Source organism: Aspergillus undulatus (genome assembly GCF_047715775.1).
Source record: "Aspergillus undulatus strain CBS 261.88 unplaced genomic scaffold BDV17scaffold_31, whole genome shotgun sequence".
Classification (NCBI taxonomy): domain Eukaryota; kingdom Fungi; phylum Ascomycota; class Eurotiomycetes; order Eurotiales; family Aspergillaceae; genus Aspergillus; species Aspergillus undulatus.
Window position 1 is genome coordinate 195021 of NW_027396635.1, and position 13479 is coordinate 208499.

The 13479-nt window shown below is 50.6% G+C and overlaps 7 protein-coding genes across 7 annotated transcripts; 5 read left to right on the top strand and 2 right to left on the bottom strand.

Moving 5' to 3' along the window:
- Positions 1–44: 44 nt before the first annotated feature.
- BDV17DRAFT_292276 (E2 ubiquitin-conjugating protein UBC7) lies at positions 45–620 on the top strand (the record flags this gene model as incomplete). The annotated part of the gene is made up of 2 exons (XM_073762336.1): positions 45–291; positions 367–620. 2 exons carry the CDS (start codon positions 45–47, stop codon positions 618–620), a joined length of 501 nt encoding a protein of 166 aa, XP_073614623.1.
- A 254-nt stretch (positions 621–874) lies between these two features.
- BDV17DRAFT_282434 (putative meiosis-specific topoisomerase Spo11) lies at positions 875–2457 on the bottom strand (the record flags this gene model as incomplete). Its single annotated transcript, XM_073760200.1, has 7 exons — positions 875–1387; positions 1441–1512; positions 1580–1660; positions 1725–1811; positions 1879–1987; positions 2050–2116; positions 2181–2457. The coding sequence occupies 7 exons, from the start codon at positions 2455–2457 to the stop codon at positions 875–877; spliced, it is 1206 nt and encodes a 401-aa protein (XP_073614624.1).
- Positions 2458–3143: 686 nt separating this feature from the next.
- Positions 3144–5768, top strand: BDV17DRAFT_265823 (terpene cyclase/mutase family protein). The gene is made up of 4 exons (XM_073758201.1): positions 3144–3496; positions 3552–4015; positions 4067–5512; positions 5572–5768. The coding sequence occupies exons 1-4, from the start codon at positions 3290–3292 to the stop codon at positions 5660–5662; spliced, it is 2208 nt and encodes a 735-aa protein (XP_073614625.1). The 5' UTR covers positions 3144–3289; the 3' UTR covers positions 5663–5768.
- A 103-nt stretch (positions 5769–5871) lies between these two features.
- Positions 5872–7791, top strand: BDV17DRAFT_265827 (co-chaperone SGT1). The gene is made up of 2 exons (XM_073758202.1): positions 5872–6924; positions 6979–7791. The coding sequence occupies exons 1-2, from the start codon at positions 6100–6102 to the stop codon at positions 7579–7581; spliced, it is 1428 nt and encodes a 475-aa protein (XP_073614626.1). The 5' UTR covers positions 5872–6099; the 3' UTR covers positions 7582–7791.
- A 10-nt stretch (positions 7792–7801) lies between these two features.
- Positions 7802–9314, bottom strand: BDV17DRAFT_117610 (PQ-loop repeat-containing protein). The gene is made up of 2 exons (XM_073753968.1): positions 9032–9314; positions 7802–8975 (listed from the first exon to the last, which is right to left on the bottom strand). Exons 1-2 carry the CDS (start codon positions 9085–9087, stop codon positions 7928–7930), a joined length of 1104 nt encoding a protein of 367 aa, XP_073614627.1. The 5' UTR covers positions 9088–9314; the 3' UTR covers positions 7802–7927.
- Positions 8997–10726, top strand: BDV17DRAFT_117590 (putative SIR2 family histone deacetylase). The gene has a single exon (XM_073753967.1). It carries the CDS (start codon positions 9543–9545, stop codon positions 10692–10694), a length of 1152 nt encoding a protein of 383 aa, XP_073614628.1. The 5' UTR covers positions 8997–9542; the 3' UTR covers positions 10695–10726.
- Positions 10727–11115: 389 nt separating this feature from the next.
- BDV17DRAFT_117649 (cyclin-dependent serine/threonine-protein kinase phoA) lies at positions 11116–12542 on the top strand. Its single transcript, XM_073753969.1, has 3 exons — positions 11116–11204; positions 11282–11345; positions 11399–12542. The coding sequence occupies exons 2-3, from the start codon at positions 11298–11300 to the stop codon at positions 12302–12304; spliced, it is 954 nt and encodes a 317-aa protein (XP_073614629.1). The 5' UTR covers positions 11116–11204; positions 11282–11297; the 3' UTR covers positions 12305–12542.
- The last annotated feature ends 937 nt before the right edge of the window (positions 12543–13479 follow it).

The window sequence follows — 13479 nt, forward strand, 5'->3', positions numbered from 1 at the left end:
ACCCTCCCATCGACTCCCTTTTTTTTCTTTCTTAAACAACAACAATGTCGTCCATGACACAGAACCGCCTCTTTCGGGAGTACAAGACACTCTCCACAAGCCCACCGGACGGCATCACCGCGGGCCCGGTCTCAGAAGATGACATGTTCCACTGGGAAGCGCTCATCCAGGGTCCGGAGGGAACGCCCTACGAGGGCGGGATATTCGCTGCCGAGCTCAAGTTTCCGAAGGATTATCCGCTTAGTCCGCCGACGATGAAGTTTGTTGGGGGTGGGGTTTGGCATCCGAATGGTGAGTTTAAACCTGGATTCTCTGCAACTGAAGGGATTGAAAGATGGCTAACTGGGTTTCTCTGGGTTGGTACAGTTTACCCAAATGGTACAGTGTGCATCTCCATCCTTCATCCGCCCGGCGATGACCCGAATCACTATGAGCATGCGTCGGAGCGGTGGTCGCCTATTCAGAGTGTGGAGAAGATTCTTATCAGTGTGATGAGTATGCTTGCGGAGCCGAACGATGAGAGTCCCGCCAATGTGGAGGCTGCGAAGATGTGGAGGGAACGGAGGGCCGAGTATGAGAAGAAGGTTAGGGAGGAGGTGAGGAAGGGATTGGGGTTGTAGAGAAATTATGTTTTTACGCTCGATTGAGCTGAATTGTATATAATGGATGGTGGAATCGGTGGGATTCGGCTCTTTTATTTCTGCTGCTACTGCGCTGAGTGCGTGCATAGCTTGTTCATCATATCCTCTTTGCATCTTGGGATGGTGGGCGTTGGTTGGTATTTTTCTTTCCCTCTTTCATCTTTTTTACGTGAATATGAGCCAGATCTGTCTTATCTGGGCTCAGTGAAAGGCGCAGCATCAATAGAAAGCAGTTATGACTTTCGTCGTCCCATCTCCCGATCCAGCCATCCCTCAAGTCCACCTGCCCGGTCATGCAATATCTCAATCTCAGCCTTAACATTTAACATCAGCATTAGCTGCAACTCAGTCCGCCACTCCATCTCAGACCCATCAACCGCCAACATTGGGCTCCTTCCAAGCATCGAAACAATCTTCTTCCTATCCCTCTTCGACAGCGGGATCAACGCCTCATCACCATCATGTCCTATGCCTCCAATCACTTCGGAAGTCCGCAGCCCCAGCCAGCGCAGACAAGGCAAGTTCAGTCTCGCGTTCTCGCAGGTGTGCGCCATTGAGCCGTATTTGTATGTAGACATGATTGCCGTTCCGTCTGGGTCGCCGTCGACGAGGGCGTAGAAGATTGGAGACTGGATATGGCTAGGGCTAGACTGTGATTGAGATGGGGTTTGGGATTGTGACGGAGCTATATTTTCGAGGATTCTGCGGGCGAATGCGCGGGTCGCTAGGTCTGGGTAGCCTTTACCCTAGATTGGCTGTTACTATCCTTGGCCTTGGGAGGGGTAGAGGTAGGGCTTACTGTGATCAAGATCCCTTTGCCTGCTGCTGCACGATTGTGGAAGTTATCTCGGGCGAGTCTGCGGAATACGGCCTGATGAGATATGAGCATTGCGTCCTCATAGGGTACAAGCATAGGTTTGTGCCCATATAAGACTTGCCTCCTTCTCAATGATCAAAATCCAACGTACATCTGAGATGTCGAGCTCTGTTATATCCTGTACTCTCGGTATAAGGGAATCCTGGATTGAAATCAGGTCAGAGTCACTGCCATGGTAGGAGATGGACTAGGTAGGTTCATCATACCGTTGTTGACCCACGTGCATCAATAACCTCGCCTCTCGTGGTTGTCAATCGGTAGTAGCCCGCCACTAGGCCCTTCGCAGCAGCTTCCTATGTGAAGCGTCAAGAGATGACAAATGTAGCCATAGTAGAGGGACGTAAGAGAGTGGAAAGATACCACGTTCAGATCTGCCCTCTCTACCCCAATTGTCAGTGCCAATTTGTCAACAAATCGACCAACGACGCCCTGGGACTCAAAGTATTCGGGGTCAGTGTAGTATATGTCCCTACAACAGCAGGTTGTTGGCGTCCGTTGATACTGGTTTTCCGCCCGGGTGTTTATACGTACCTGATCGAAACTGGCAACCCTTTTTGCAAAGCATCATGTACCGCAGAGAGGATCCGTAATGCAATGGCTGCAGAAACAGATCAATGCATCATAAGTCGAGTACCCTTTGGCTATGGAGAGGTCTTACGCACTGAACCTCCACGCCTCATAAGCGTCTTTCCCAGGGAATGAGTACGTGATCGTAGACTCTGCTTGCCCACTTTCGAGTGCACCAGTTGAGGGATCTAGGTGGAAGGTTGTAGTGGCATTTGCTGCTCTTCGCTTTAGCGTAATTGTTGCATCTTCAGAGAGAGTGAGTTGGGTCAACACGGTCTCGAGGGTGTCTTGGAGGTATTTGTGGACGCGCGATCTGGGAGTGAGGTTGTTGGTACACGTTGCAGGCAGTAGGTTAACAAAGTCAGGGTCCATTGTGTTGAGGAGGTGGACCTGACAAAGCAATGGACATTGGAAAGAATCCTCGTCGGGTGAGGTTTTGAGGCGGCCATGTACCTGCTCTTTCTCATTGGGACTCACTCCCAGGTCAGCTGTTTATCCGCACACCCACAGTACCTATGTCATGAACAATATTGCATCGCTCTTCTGTTGCTATATATTGCTATATATTTACGATGATAGGACAGACCACAGGCTCGTCGTAATCTTTCAAGGTCCATCATATTGGGGAACCGAGTCAAGCTAGCTATTCATATTAATCTACCGCAGTTCGAATCATTTGTTTCCAGTGACGCTGTTACTACAAACGAACATGTGATAGATTGTCCACTGAGCGTTCTGAACGAGTCCCTCAGAGACCACGATACCGTACAATCGTCGTCTAAGATGACATTCTGACGAATGCTTCGTAGCCTGCAGACTGCCCAGGAGCCGAGGCAGGGATGTATAGATGGAGATCATCCGATTGGTGTGGGTGCTGCAGGTGTAGTGGCGCCTTTGAGAATCGGAGACACACCGCAGCCCCTCACGAGGGAAGAGCATTTTGTGTGCACAAATTAATCAGAGTTCATACATTGCCCGGAAACATGGACTTCATGAAATTGTTCTTCTCTTCTACTTGGGTATCATGTGATCGACTGCGCAGCAAACCATGACTAAGCAATCAGTAGATCTCCAGATCTTCAATCCACGTTCTTCCCTTTTCCTGTGTAAATTGCCAAATCGCTTTGGTACCTGCTATCTCAATTGCTGCTTGGTCGCTACGGCGTTGAGCTGGTCTGTTATTTTCGGGTCAGCACCGCGAATCATGTCAGGCCAGCACATTGCGCCCTGGAGAACGGAAGCGCAGGGCCATCTTTCCCCTGACGCTAACAACGATTCCAAAACCGACTATTCAAAATGGCGATTGCTCGACGATGATGGCCGTCAAACATGGCACTATCTGGAAACGGACGAGCAAAATAAAGAATGGCCTCAATCAGTAGCGGACAAGTATTTCTTGGGCCTTCCAACGGTGATGCCTTACCTTTGTGCTACTACCAGTACGATCCAGTTCTAATTCCGTCTAGGGCCTTCCCGAGCTACCGAAAGCTAAAACTCCATTGCAATGTGCTGAAAATGGCTTGGAATTCTTCTCCAAACTGCAATTGCCTCCAGGTAACTGGGCCTGCGAGTATGGCGGCCCAATGTTTCTGCTCCCTGGACTCATTATCACTTATTATGTTACCAACACACCCATTCCACCGGAATACGCGACCGAGATCAGACGATATCTCTTTGCTCGACAGCATCCGAAAGACGGTGGCTGGGGTCTGCATATCGAGGCCCATAGCTCAGTCTTCGGCACTAGCATGAACTATGTTGTGCTGCGTATTTTGGGCGTCAGCGAAGACGATCCCCGAATGATCAAAGCCCGTGGACTGTTGCATAGCTTTGGCGGCGCCATATATGGTCCCCACTGGGCCAAATTCTGGCTTAGTATTCTCGGTGTCATGAATTGGGACTGTGTCAATCCTGTTCCTCCAGAAATCTGGTTTGTCACTCTCTAAATACTGATTACGGTGACTGAACTGACTTTTGGCAGGCTACTGCCTGACTGGGTACCTTTTGCCCCCTGGCGATGGTGGATCCATATGCGTCAGGTGTTTTTGCCCATGTCATATCTATGGTCGAAAAAGTTCACGTATCCTCTGACTCCCCTCACGAAGCAACTGAGACAGGAATTGTACACGCAGCCCTATGATTCTATTGACTTCGCCAGTCATCGAAATTCGATTCACAAAGCCGACAACTACTATCCCAAGACATGGGTCTTGAATACCATTAACTCACTGCTTGTCAATGTCTGGAATCCTGTCCTTCGAGTCCCGTGGATAGTCAAGCGAGCAGAAGATTGGACTTGGGAGCTGATCCGGATGGAAGATGAGAATACCGACTATGCCGGTCTCGGGCCCGTGAATTGCCCAATGAACATGATTGCATGCCTTGTTCACGACGGACCCGGTAGCTATTCAGTGCGGCGGCATCGAGAACGCTTACACGACTACATGTGGATGAAGGACGAGGGCATGTTGATGAATGGCACCAACGGTGTTCAAGTCTGGGATACCGCTTTCATCACACAGGCTATCGTCGTGGCGGGATTTGCAGACAATCCGAAATGGCGCCCAATGCTTACCAAAGCACTAGAATTTCTAGATGCGCATCAGCTCCGAGAGAATGTGCCTAACCAAGAAAAGTGCTACCGTCAGCATCGGAAGGGTGCTTGGCCATTCAGTAATAAGACCCAGGGATATACCGTTAGCGACTGCACTGCGGAGGGTCTGCGGTCGACAATTCAACTCCAGGAGATGCATGATTTCCCCCAGATAATTTCAGAACAACGTCTCAAAGATAGTGTGGACTGTTTGCTCTTGATGCAGAATCCGTCTGGCGGCTTCACCGAGTATGAGACAACCCGAGCCTCGCCAAAGGTTGAATATCTCAACGCTGCTGAGGTCTTTGGTGGCATCATGATTGGCTACGACTACGTCGAATGCACCACTGCGTCAGTGACTGCTCTCTCCCTCTTTAGCAAGTTCTATCCCAAATACCGCGCGGACGAAATCAGGGCAGCGAAGGAGAACGCCGTGAGTTACATCAAGCGTGTGCAGAGAGAAGATGGGAGCTGGTATGGAGCTTGGGGTATCTGCTTTACCTACGCCGCTATGTTTGCCTTAGAAAGCCTTGCAAGCATCAAAGAGACATACGAGACTAGCGAGATCTCTCGCCGCGGCTGTGAGTTCCTGATCTCCCAGCAGAAGGAGGATGGAGGCTGGGGCGAATCGTACCTCAGCAGTGAGAAACACGTCTACGTCCAACATGAAAAGTCTCAGGTGTGTCAAACAGCTTGGGCGTGCCTTGCCCTGATGGAGGCGGGCTACCCGCACAAAGAGCCACTTGAGAAAGCGATGAAACTTATGATGTCCCGGCAACAACCCAACGGCGAGTGGTTGCAAGAGTCCATTGAGGGTGTCTTCAACCAATCTTGGTAAGTCTCAAACAAATTGAGTGAATTGAGTGAAGAATTTGGATCTGACAAACCGCTAGCATGATCTCGTATCCCAACTACAAATTCTACTGGCCTATTCGTGCTCTAGGCTTGTACAGCAAGAAGTTTGGAGATGCGGAGCTGCAGTAAACTCGAACTCGTCAACATACGGGTCAACACCCAGGTTTTGGGCATGTAAACATACTTTTAATAATGACCGATACTACAACAATATGATGTCAAACATATCTTGAAACTAATAATTAATGCAGACAATACACTTCAGACATTCTACAATGAGAGTAAAGGACATTACATAAGCTCTTCCCCGCAGGGTCGGAGAAAGTACTGGAAGCGCCGTTGACACCAAACACAAAGAACTCGGAACTGCTTTCCTTCATCTATCCTACTTATATTCGCCTATTCCCAGGGCTTCCTGTCCCTTCTGGCCATCACCGAACTATATAGCTTCTCAGCAACAAGCCGAAAAACTCCACCAATCGAACCATCACCACCCTCAAAATACAACCCCACCACTCCAAATCCCCAAATCTCCAGCTCCTCCACCAAAGCCAGCACGAGCAGCAATGAATGCGGCATCTCAAGGCGACACTGCCCTCGCAAACAGTGACTCCCTCGGTGCCCTACAGCACTACACACGGGCCCTCACGGAACTCCCCCGCGCCCCAACCTATTACATCAAGCGCTCGACCGCATACATCCGGTACAAACCGCAAGGCGCAGGCCCCAACATCTCGCATGCGCTGCGTGATGCCGAAATCGCACTGACTCTCGCGCGGGAGCGCGCGAAGCGCGATCTTATTCTTGCGGCGCAGATGAGGAGGGCTGTTGCGCTTTATTCGCTGGAGCGGTATGGTGATGCGGGGTTCTTGTTTGGGTTGTTGGAGGAGAAGGTTTTGAGTAAGGAGAAAGAAGGTGGAGATACGGCTGATAAAGTGAAGGATGTTATGAGTGGGTCGAAGGCTTCAGGGCCCGCGAAGGGTTTGGCGCACGAGTTGCAGATTTGGTTGATTAAGATTAAAGCCAAGCTTGGGGGGTTGGAGGAGGGGGATGAGCGGAGGAAGATTGGTATCGAGGAGGTTCCCGGTGGTGTTAAGGTGCCGTCGGAGAAGGAGTTGAAGAGGCAGCTTGAGGCGCTGAAAGCTGGGAATGTTGACGGTGTCGATGAGAAATCTGGTGCTGGCGTTAATGGTAGCTCAAAAAAGGCAGATGGGGCGAACGCGGAAGTTCCCAAGGAAAATAAAGCTTCTGCTCCCATCTTTTCTGCGCCAGTCCAGACACCAGAGAAGATTCGACACGAGTGGTACCAGTCTAACGACTCCGTTGTCGTGACGCTCTACGCCAAGGGCATAGCCAAAGAGAGCGTCGACTCTGAACTCAAGAGCGATTCGGTACGTATAGCCTTTCTTATGACTGATATATTGACGATACTAACGATGATTCAGGTATCCATACAATTCCCCCTCCCATCAGGCGCAGAATACGCCTTCAACCTCGATCCCCTCTACGCACCCATCGACGAATCAACCTCCAAACTCACCGTATTCAGCACGAAAATCGAACTCGTCCTGCGCAAGAAAACCCCCGGGCAGAAATGGAGCTCGCTTGAGTCTACCTCAACAGACGTCAAGCCCTCCATTACAACCACCACCACTACTACGACCTCAACCCCCGCACCACCCGCCCCAGCATCTGCCCCCTCCTACCCAACTTCCTCCCGCCACGGCGTGAAAGACTGGGACAAAGTCGCCTCAACACTTACAGTCAAGAAGACCAGGAAACCGCACTCACACAGCAAGGACAAGGCCGGCGTGAAGAAAGACGGTGATGATGCGGAAACAGACGACTCCGACAACGAAGGCTCCGTTGACTCCGAGTACGGCGGTGATCCGGTCGACGGGTTCTTCAAGAAATTGTATGCCGGTGCGGATGACGAGACCCGTCGTGCGATGGTGAAGAGCTTCGTTGAGAGTAATGGGACTTCCTTGAGTACGAATTGGAGTGAGGTTGGGAAGGGCGAGGTTAAGCCTTATGAGTCTAAGGATTGATTTGGCTGATTGATTGAGCGTTTGCTCCGCTCAGAGTGTTGTATGAGTCTATGGAAGTTCTAGTCTGTTTACATGGCCTCTTTGAAATCAGGTCTCTTTTTTTTTTAAGAAAGCGATGGAGCGGGTGTTATATCTTGAGGATAATCTTTGTCTGTCTTTCCTGTCCGAGTCGTTCTACAAAATTGATAATTCTGGTCGATTATATAAACCGTTATTCCTCAATATTTTCATGCAAGCCTGCACGTACAAGTTATACAGCAAAAGTAAATCAAACTAGACTATTTACGGTATCCCATAACGCCGGTAACCTTTTATGCCTCTAGGGCCCGAACTTTCAAAACAGACCTTAAGAAACAGCCATCGCCGGCCGCGGATTGCGGTCCCGATACAAGAAAAACTGGATAAAGATACACATATCCAGAAACAAGGTCCCAAAACTCCCAATCAACCACGACAGATTCACAAGGATATACCGCCCATAGATAGCTCCAACCTCACCAGGCTTACAGTGACGCGGACGCTCACAGACGGGCGAGTAGGCCAGGATGGACAGGACATACGTGAGGTTCCCGATGCAGGCGAAGAGGAAGAAGAGGAAGGACACGCCGTCCGTCGACTTGCGCTTGTAGTTTAGTAGGATTTGGGGGAGGCGGGAGCCCAGGTATAGCACTGCACAGAGGTACCCGAAGACTTGGCCCAGGAGGTGGAAGGAGAGTGCGTTAGAGTCGTCTTTGTGGTGCGTTGTGTGCTTCTTGTGCTTGGTTGGACTGGTGCGGCTGAAGTACCATCCTAGTATGCCTGCGGCGCAGACAAGGGCGACGGCTGAGAGGTTGAAGAGTGCGGTTTGCAATGTAGAGCGAGCCTTTGCTTTGCGAGGTGGTGTTGTGGGTCCGATGAAGGGGGTTGCGGGGGAGAGGTGCGTTCCGTCTACCGCGCGAGAAGCTGAATGTCTGCGCGTACTGGCTGAGAGGAGAGGTTCTGAATTTGCCTCGTTGCCATGGGGGTTTCGAGAAGCGGAGGCGTATGTGTGATGGTTGTCGTAGGTTGTAAGGAGAGACGTGTGCTCCGTCGGTTTTCTCGATATGACCGGGGATGGAGTCTCGATTTCGTCGGGTTCTTCTGCCTCGTCGGAGGAAGATGTGTCGTCGCGGAGGGTGAAGCCGCGGTAGTAGAAGCATTGGCCGAGCAACACAATATCGGCGAGGGTATAGTAGACCGCCAGGATGATCATTGTAGGCAGGACACCCTGCAGGACGGCACCGAGGATGTTGAATACATCGCCAGCCAGCCAGACGACAAGGAAGAGGAGAGAAAGCCCTTCTGCGGAACCGCGACGGAAGTTTTCGATAATCTGGGGTGAGAATACGACGACCCAGCAGGCAATTGAGATCGAGCTGGGGCTTGTTAGCAGGGTCTCCAAGATGGTTAAAGTAGGGTAGGGGATGCGCACCCACAGATCCCGCTCAACGCCTCCAGGTCGACATTGAGATTCTGAGGAGGGAACATGTCAGATCAAGGTTGGGGCGCTATCCCAATGGATCGAGAATGATGTGCATTCGGGAAGGAAACAAAGAATCCGGGGTTGAGGGAAAAGTTCGATTCTTTAGGGCTCATGACGTAAGTTTCGCTAGTTATGATGTCTACTCTTATGCTACAACAACCTTTATTGTCTTCATGGATTAACTCTTTTGGTGCCAGTCATACTCCCCGGAATCTTTGACGGCCTGATGTACTGTGTTTCATACTATGAAGCATGTTTAGTTCCACCACATAACGCAGCAGGAAAGAGCCCCAGAAGCTGCAGGTCATTGCTACTTGGACATCATGTGATTCTCTTAGTCAGACTGTGGCGTGAGGACGAGGAGCTTCGATCGATGACTTCAATAAACCCCCTGCCAATGGAGCTTTCTAAGCTTCAACTCTTCAAGGCTTCCGATTCCCTAGCCAAACATGTGTCCTAGATGACGGTCCCAGCAATCCGAATCCCCTTCACCGGCCCATTGCCCCCTCCGATAATTGTTCCGCCGTCAGCGAGCTCAGTGGCCGGAGCTATCGATGCCTTCTTCAACTTTTTGACCGCCGCGCCGTCCCCTTACCTTCGCGGAATCGATGTTGGCCGAAACTCTCAGACTGTCCTTTTGACGGGAGCCGGCATTTCGGTGGCGTCGGGACTGGCGGATTATCGAGGCGAGAACGGCACGTACATTACGAACAAAATATATCGGCCGATATATTTCCACGAATTCGCAACACGACATGAGTCGCGAAGAAGATACTGGGCCCGCAGCTTTGTTGGATGGCCTGGACTCTTGAAGGCGAAACCAAATTCGACTCATTGGGCCGTCAGAGATCTCGGTGCCAAAGGTTACATTAGTTCCGTGATTACGCAGAATGTCGACTCGTTCCATCCGATCGCCCATCCTGAGATCCCGTCTGTCGAACTACATGGTTATCTGAGATCGGTTGTTTGCCTGAGCTGTCGGAACCAGTTTCCGAGGGCTGACTTCCAAAAGTCACTTGAGAAGCTCAATCCAGCCTGGGCGGAGTTTCTGGCAAAGATGGTTGATATTGGAGCTCTCAATACGGACAACGCGGAGGAGCAGAAGCGTCGAGGTTTGAAACTCAACCCTGATGGTGATGTTGAGTTGCCAGAAGCACCTTATTCCACGTTTCGCTATCCCTCCTGTCCGACTTGTCTTGAGAAGCCTCCCCAACTTCAAGACGGAACACACGCCAGGGTTGATGTTGAAAAGGATGGGGCATGGCTGCCGACTTCAACAGCGGGTATTCTGAAACCTGCGGTCATCATGTTTGGCGAGAACATCGACCCGCCAGTCAAGGTGGCTGCAGAAGAAGCCATCGATGACGCGGGGAGATTGCTTGTGCTCGGAACTTCACTAGCCACATATTCTGCATGGCGGTTAGTGGAAAGAGCTTACAAGAGAGGAATGCCGATTGGCATCATCAACCTTGGGGGCGTCCGAAACGAATCCGTTCTGCTAAAGGAATTGGACAAAGGCAACGATATACTTCCGCGGTATACTCGCTGCAGCCTCAACTCCGATGCCATCCTGCCATTCATTGCATCTCAGCTTCCGAATATGTCCCATTAGAGCTCTTCCCAGAGATAATAATTATTCTAGAATCCGATAGAGAAGAGTCGCTCAACCCCATAGATCAGCTATTGTTAGAATCAATCCTGAGATAAGCGCTTGAGAATAAGGAATCCAAGCGAAGAAAGCGTATCACTGAAAGATAAATATAGTAAAATAGCCATAAGAAAGTGAATGAGTCGACGGTACTCAACCGTGCTAGGCGCCCGGGCGGGACAAGACTCTGGTCGGGGCCGTGCGTGCTTCGTTGAGTGAAAGTCGCGGGGCTCAGCCATCCCGCGATTGAATTAATTGACGCAAACTGACATGACTTCATTCCAAGACTCCCAGCTGCAGTCCAGTACTTCTACTTCTTCGTCCTCCTTGCTGGATCTCGTCTCCAACCTCGCTTCTCCTAAATCTTTCCTCTTCAACGCCCACCACTCTTCTGCCCCTCCTTCACTGCCGCCCCGGCGCGCGCCCACGATGGATAAAGCGCAGCAACCCAGCTCTTTCCAGCAGTTGGAGAAGGTGAGTTTCGACTTATTTCTGGGTTGTACAGCCACGAAAGATGAACACAGCGGCTAACCATTACTTTCTGCTTCTAGCTCGGAGAGGGTACATATGCCACCGTACGTTCATGTCGTTCGTCTTTTTGCAAACCCGCTTCTCGTGCGATGTCTTCTGTTTCCGGGTTGTTTCCTTTCTAAAGCAGGCTGTCATAGGTCTTCAAAGGGCGAAATCGCCAGACGGGTGAGCTTGTCGCTCTGAAAGAAATCCACCTCGATTCCGAAGAGGGAACGCCCTCCACCGCCATTCGCGAGATCTCGTTGATGAAAGAGTTGAAACATGAGAGCATCGTATCTCTATACGACGTGATTCACACGGAGAACAAGCTCATGCTTGTGTTCGAATATATGGATAAGGATCTAAAAAAGTACATGGATACCCGGGGCGATCGAGGACAGTTAGACCAAGCCACCATCAAGTCATTCATGCATCAACTCATGAACGGCATTGCGTTTTGCCATGACAACCGAGTCCTGCATCGAGATCTCAAGCCACAAAACTTGTTAATCAATAAGAAAGGTCAATTGAAGTTGGGTGATTTCGGACTTGCTCGCGCATTTGGCATACCTGTCAACACATTCTCAAACGAAGTCGTCACACTCTGGTATCGTGCTCCCGACGTTCTGCTCGGTAGCAGAACATACAATACAAGTATCGATATCTGGTCGGCTGGTTGTATCATGGCAGAGCTCTACACAGGCCGTCCTTTGTTTCCGGGAACCACAAACGAAGATCAGCTGCAGAAAATATTCCGTCTCATGGGAACGCCCTCCGAGCGCTCATGGCCGGGTATCTCCCAGCTGCCGGAGTATAGAGCCAACTTTCATATCTACGCGACGCAAGATCTCGGCCTTATTCTTCCCCAAATCGACCCTCTTGGCCTGGACCTGTTGAATAGAATGCTTCAATTACGTCCGGAGATGCGTATCAGCGCGCACGAGGCGCTCCAGCATCCGTGGTTTCATGACCTCCCCCAGCTGCAGGCACAACTGCAGCAACAGCAACAGCAACAGCAGATGGCCGCTTATGGAGGAATGATGCCACCCCAGCAAGCTTACTAGTTGTTACACCCATTTTCTCTTCTCATTTGTCAGCTTACTTCCTTTTTTTTGTTTGTTTTCATGAGCATGTTTTCTCGTTTGCAAGCCATTGTGAAGGCCTAGTTTTAGACGAGAGCACGGCGTTAGAGACGACTGGGTAATGAAGCATGAACTGATATTCCAAATTCTTGATCACTTGATGACTTTGACTGAGCGAGCCGCCTAAGGCACTAGCGATCGACCTTACAGCTTACGTGCATAAATCCTCAAAAAGTCCATGGGCTGCTATTCAACCCGAGGGGAGCTTGCTTATTTCTCGGAACAAGAACTTACGAAATTTCGACCACTTGTTTTTCCACAAATCCAGTTGACCATTGGACAGGGCTTTTCGGCAAGGGCACACGACAGGAGCTAGTTCTTCGTCAGATCTGCGGGGGAGCGCATCCTTCGTCCAACAAACAGACAACACATTGGTGCGTTCGGACCAGGTGATCGATCACTTAACCTCTTGGGACTTGACTCCGGACTCCGGTCCTCTTCTGAGCTGTCGCCTTCGAGTTATTAAGTCGACGGCCCTTGCCCTTCGCACCATGGGTGCAGAGTACGCACTTATCTCTGCCATGTGTTGGAGTTCGCAGTGTTTCAGATGGTCAGTCCATTTGGTCATGACTCTGGTGTAGGAGGTTTGGAGCAGGGGCTGTCTCGAGGGCAATAACAAGCCACAACAACAACTCCTTTCGACATTTTCAGCTGACCGCTCCTCGCCATGGCGGTTATACTTCCCCCGCATTCCCGAGCTTGAATTTGAGCATCTCCTGGGCCAGGGATTCCCAGGCCTTTTGTTCGATCGCATTGGCCTGAGTTGCCCGGTACCCTTGTCGGCATCCTTGTCCAAGCTGCACGCTGAAAGCGCTTTTCAACGCTTGGCCACAGCCTTTGGATCAGAAGGCGAGCAGCTCCGAGTCCGGGGGGCAAGACTCGAATCGAAATCAAATTTATAATAATATGATATATTGACCCGATATTTCCTCCTGCATACGTGCCACTACCTAGGAGCTCACCCTAGATCAGCCGCCTTCTCACTTCTGCGGCGGCGATTCTCTCAACTCATTTCACTTCTTCTGTTTTTCTGACTTCTTCAAATGTTCGCTCCTTAGACACTTGGGATGTAATTGCCCATCTCGCGTTCAGACAGT

Coding starts and splice junctions, on each gene's coding strand:
- BDV17DRAFT_265823 (XM_073758201.1), top strand. CDS start 3,290: ATGTCAGGCCAGCACATTGCGCCCTGGAGAACGGAAGCGCAGGGCCAT. Junction 4,016..4,066: donor CCTGTTCCTCCAGAAATCTG/GTTTGTCACTCT, acceptor GACTTTTGGCAG/GCTACTGCCTGACTGGGTAC. Junction 5,513..5,571: donor GGTGTCTTCAACCAATCTTG/GTAAGTCTCAAA, acceptor ACAAACCGCTAG/CATGATCTCGTATCCCAACT.
- BDV17DRAFT_265827 (XM_073758202.1), top strand. CDS start 6,100: ATGAATGCGGCATCTCAAGGCGACACTGCCCTCGCAAACAGTGACTCC. Junction 6,925..6,978: donor CTGAACTCAAGAGCGATTCG/GTACGTATAGCC, acceptor ACGATGATTCAG/GTATCCATACAATTCCCCCT.
- BDV17DRAFT_117610 (XM_073753968.1), bottom strand. CDS start 9,087: ATGTTCCCTCCTCAGAATCTCAATGTCGACCTGGAGGCGTTGAGCGGG. Junction 8,976..9,031: donor GCGTTGAGCGGGATCTGTGG/GTGCGCATCCCC, acceptor AACAAGCCCCAG/CTCGATCTCAATTGCCTGCT.
- BDV17DRAFT_117590 (XM_073753967.1), top strand. CDS start 9,543: ATGACGGTCCCAGCAATCCGAATCCCCTTCACCGGCCCATTGCCCCCT.
- BDV17DRAFT_117649 (XM_073753969.1), top strand. CDS start 11,298: ATGCCACCGTACGTTCATGTCGTTCGTCTTTTTGCAAACCCGCTTCTC. Junction 11,346..11,398: donor TTTTTGCAAACCCGCTTCTC/GTGCGATGTCTT, acceptor AGGCTGTCATAG/GTCTTCAAAGGGCGAAATCG.